At 40.6% G+C, this 3,599-nt stretch overlaps 1 protein-coding gene across 1 annotated transcript in view; it reads right to left on the bottom strand.

The window, feature by feature from the left end:
* The window catches only part of lekr1 (Leucine-, glutamate- and lysine-rich protein 1), a 43,872-nt gene that overhangs the window by 18,839 nt on the left and 21,434 nt on the right, over positions 1–3,599 (bottom strand). Inside the window, exon 4 of the mRNA XM_014012790.1 lies at positions 3,468–3,549. Coding sequence (XP_013868244.1) covers positions 3,468–3,549 — 82 coding nt within the window. The remainder of the gene's footprint in view (positions 1–3,467; positions 3,550–3,599) is intronic.

Raw genomic sequence — 3,599 nt, 5'->3', positions numbered from 1 at the left:
GTCCTGCACAGCGGGAGGGGAAAAAGGCAGAAACACAGCGGGGCAGCTGCAGCCCTAACGGACTAAACTTCAATCAAACAAGACCTAACACTTTTATTCCTGATTTAATCTAGCGATCTTGTGAGCATCTGCAGCTGTATGCTTTTATTTTTTTATGTCAGGCTGTCGTGGAGCACTCCACCTCCTCTGTCCGAGGCTGGTGTGATGTGAGGCGGACAGCTCAGCCGGCTGCTGGAGCTGGAGCTCAAGGTCCTGACCCAGGGAGCCAACATGAGTCAGTCCCAAACTGAGCTGACTTGATCAAGTCTCTCTCTGCCTCTGGTGAGGAGTGGGGTGAAAAATCCTCCACCTCAGATGTTCAGAGATGCAACTATCTGCGTCGCTGTGGTCACTCTCCATGTAGCATCAATTATGCTAATGCTAGCTGTCACTTTCTCTCGTCCTGGCCACAATTCCTTGTCTCTAACCCCCCTCCCCTACCCACACTCCCACTTTGATACATTTTTCAACTTTCGCCTTGGGGCGGAGTTATCTTTTCACAGGGGGGTAAGATACACTTTAAAGGGTAGACATCATGTGAAATAGCCATTAAATGCATTTTGTTGTGTACTTGGAGTCTGTAAGAGTGCAAAAAATTTGACTCGGTGCTGCAAAGATACTGTATATTTATATTCTCTTTGGGTCATATTTTTCCACMTGTTCAGTTTTCCCTATTTTCTATTCTGTTTTTTGAACTGTTACATTACAGTTTTTGTGAAAGAACTGCCAAGTAAGGTCTGGACTTACCAATCACAATTTCATTGTCTTCATTCTCTTCTGGTTCTGGGTCAGATTCTGGCTCCAACATGTAAGACTGGATGGACAAGTCTTCCCTTGTTGACATATTTTAAATAATTTGTAAATTAAAAAAATCTGCACCGCTTTATAGTCAAAGACCCCTCTATCAAGTTAGAACAGACCGGTCTAGAAGCTGGAAGGGGGTGTGAAGCGCCTCTTTTGTATTTAAAGAGACAACATCAAAATGAGTTAATCTGAGACACAATTTAGAAAAGGGATTAAAGAGGGGCTTGCGGAGTTACAATAATGGCATATTCAAACTAAAGTATTGCAATTCCACTTCATAAAGACCCAAACTGAATAATTGAAATGTGAAAAGGAGGATTTAAAAGCATATGTCCACTTTAAAAGCAGTAGCTTGAATAAGTGTGTGTTAATGACGTGGAGTAACGAGATCAGCACTAACTATAGAGAAATACTGTTGCTGCCCAATAAACTGTAAACATCACATCTAGTTTTGATTTTTACACACCWAGTTCAGAGCATCAAAAATGAAAAAGGTCAAGCTATTATCTATAGATTAGACTGTTGACAAGTTATTGTTTGCTGGTAGGTAATGGATCAGACACCTGAGCCTGCTGAGTTACTGCTGCTGCTAGTTATTACTGTTGACTCATGGGGTGGACTTAAATTTTCCTACGCAGCTTTTCCATTTGCACTTGGCTTTTGTATAACAAGTGATGACATGATGAATTTCAAATGTGTTTTATTCACATCGTAGAAAAAGAGAAAGACCATATTGGTTTTTATTATGTTCTGATATGCAAAACCACTAGAACTGACAAGTAGACTTTTTTTGTACATTACTTTAAGAGCAGTCTGAGACTACATGAACCTCCATCTAAGCTAAATGAAAGGGACTCATTCAGATTTGAATTGACATAAAACATTAAACACCTAATTAACGCTCCAGTTGTCTTGCTGTCCTGCTAACATTTAGAAAACCTTTTTTAAATAAAGTTTGTGGATCACAAATAAATTACATTCTGAGCAAAAACACTGCAGTCTATTGACGGCGTCAAGAGTTCACAGTAAACCCACTCAGATATTTGCAAGATCCTGTTATATGCCTCTGAAATTATTACCTCAGAAACACACGCACAGACACTGTTTATCATGCAGCAAGTCTCAGACTTGAGCTCACTCACCTGCTCCTTTGCAYACAACTCATCCCAAAACGTGGCCTCGAGGTTTACTCTCTGCTTGAAGTGCACAAATGTCCACATGTCTGAGTGGGCTGCGTGAGAGCGCTAACATCCTCTCCATCCTCCCTGCCTCAGCTCTGATCCCCGAGTTAGATGAATGTGGATGTTCCACAGACGGTTATAAAAAAGATAACWATAATAATACGCTATAATGATAATAAAAACCTCACAAATCACTCGGCAAATGGGATACACAGTCCAGTACTGTGTGAAGCAAAAGAATAAGAGGATGCAAGATGGACCCATTTCAATCATTTGTTGTTTGGAAAAGTAAARAATATTTCAAAGTAAGGTGACTAAAAACTGAAAAAAAAAGAAAAGAAAAAGACACAGGACAGTCAAAAACTGGTGTTTGCCAGGTCAACAGTTGGCAACCATTGACAACGTCTTTGAACAAAAGTGAGACTTCCACAATAAAAAGCATGACGCATTTAAAGAAAAGGGCTACAAGGTTTTAACCAACACCAAAACTGTGAAAAAACGGGTTGACAATCCTCCATTACTAAAAAGTATAGATGCCTAAACTAATTAACAGATAACATCAAAGATGATGTTGCAATAACAAAACAAAATGAGTACGTTCTTAAAAAGCCTGATTATCCACTGCAATAATAGGAGGCATTGGTTTAAAAAAAATCAAAGTCCTGTCTGAAGTTCTGTCTGTCGTCTGGCAGATTAAGAAGATCTTTAAAGTGTTGATTATCAGATGGAGCCACCTTTTAACATTTACTCCCTTCATGTGTAGGAGATGTTTATGTGCACCTCGGAAGTGTTTGAGTTTTCAAATGTTAGAGATGATGTCATCAAAACAAAGTTGAAAGCATTCTTGGTTTCATAAAAATAACACCATAACTCAGATAAGGACATAARACATAAAAAAGAAAAAAAAGTGCAGACACTCGATTTGGAATGGAACAAAAAACGAAACTATTCTTTTCATTTTTAAATKATTAAACTAACCTACAGTGACCAACTCAGGCTTTCTTGTGCTGCACTGACTGAGTCAGTACACAACACATGGTGTAGGGTGTGTGTTTGTGAAAAGTCAACTCGACTGTGTGACATCACTCAACATCTTAAGATAACCATGCTTCTTTTTGATAATGACCCGTCCTTCCTGACATTTTTCAAAAGTGAGAGCATACAGCCACTGTGTGTGTATAAGGCACAACCTTCTGTTGTTGCAGCTCAGTGGGCTCGGCATGTGAGCTGTGAGCATTTCCTGGTTTGGGCGTGGTCAGCAAAGTGATACAGATGGTTCTGATTGGCTGAGGAGAATAACACAGAACACCGAGCCTCGCAGTGACCCGTTCTTCACCCGGCATACTCCAAATACCACGGTGCACCTGTGTCTCGGTTTCAGCGTGTGTCTTCATGTTTCTTTGTGCATGCTTGTTTGTTCTACCACATATCGTGGGCACTTACATCAGCTGCTGGGTTGGGCCTTCCTTCCCCTCTTTCATTTTCTGAAGCTCCACGGTGGAATGCTGCAGCTCCTCACTCAGTGCTGTTCACACACAGACACACACACACACACACACACACACACACACACAC

The sequence above is a fragment of the Austrofundulus limnaeus genome, unplaced genomic scaffold, assembly GCF_001266775.1.
Source record: "Austrofundulus limnaeus strain Quisiro unplaced genomic scaffold, Austrofundulus_limnaeus-1.0 Scaffold95, whole genome shotgun sequence".
NCBI classification, from domain to species: domain Eukaryota; kingdom Metazoa; phylum Chordata; class Actinopteri; order Cyprinodontiformes; family Rivulidae; genus Austrofundulus; species Austrofundulus limnaeus.
Note: the sequence above shows the minus strand (reverse complement) of the source record. Positions and strands in the feature narration are given on the sequence as shown.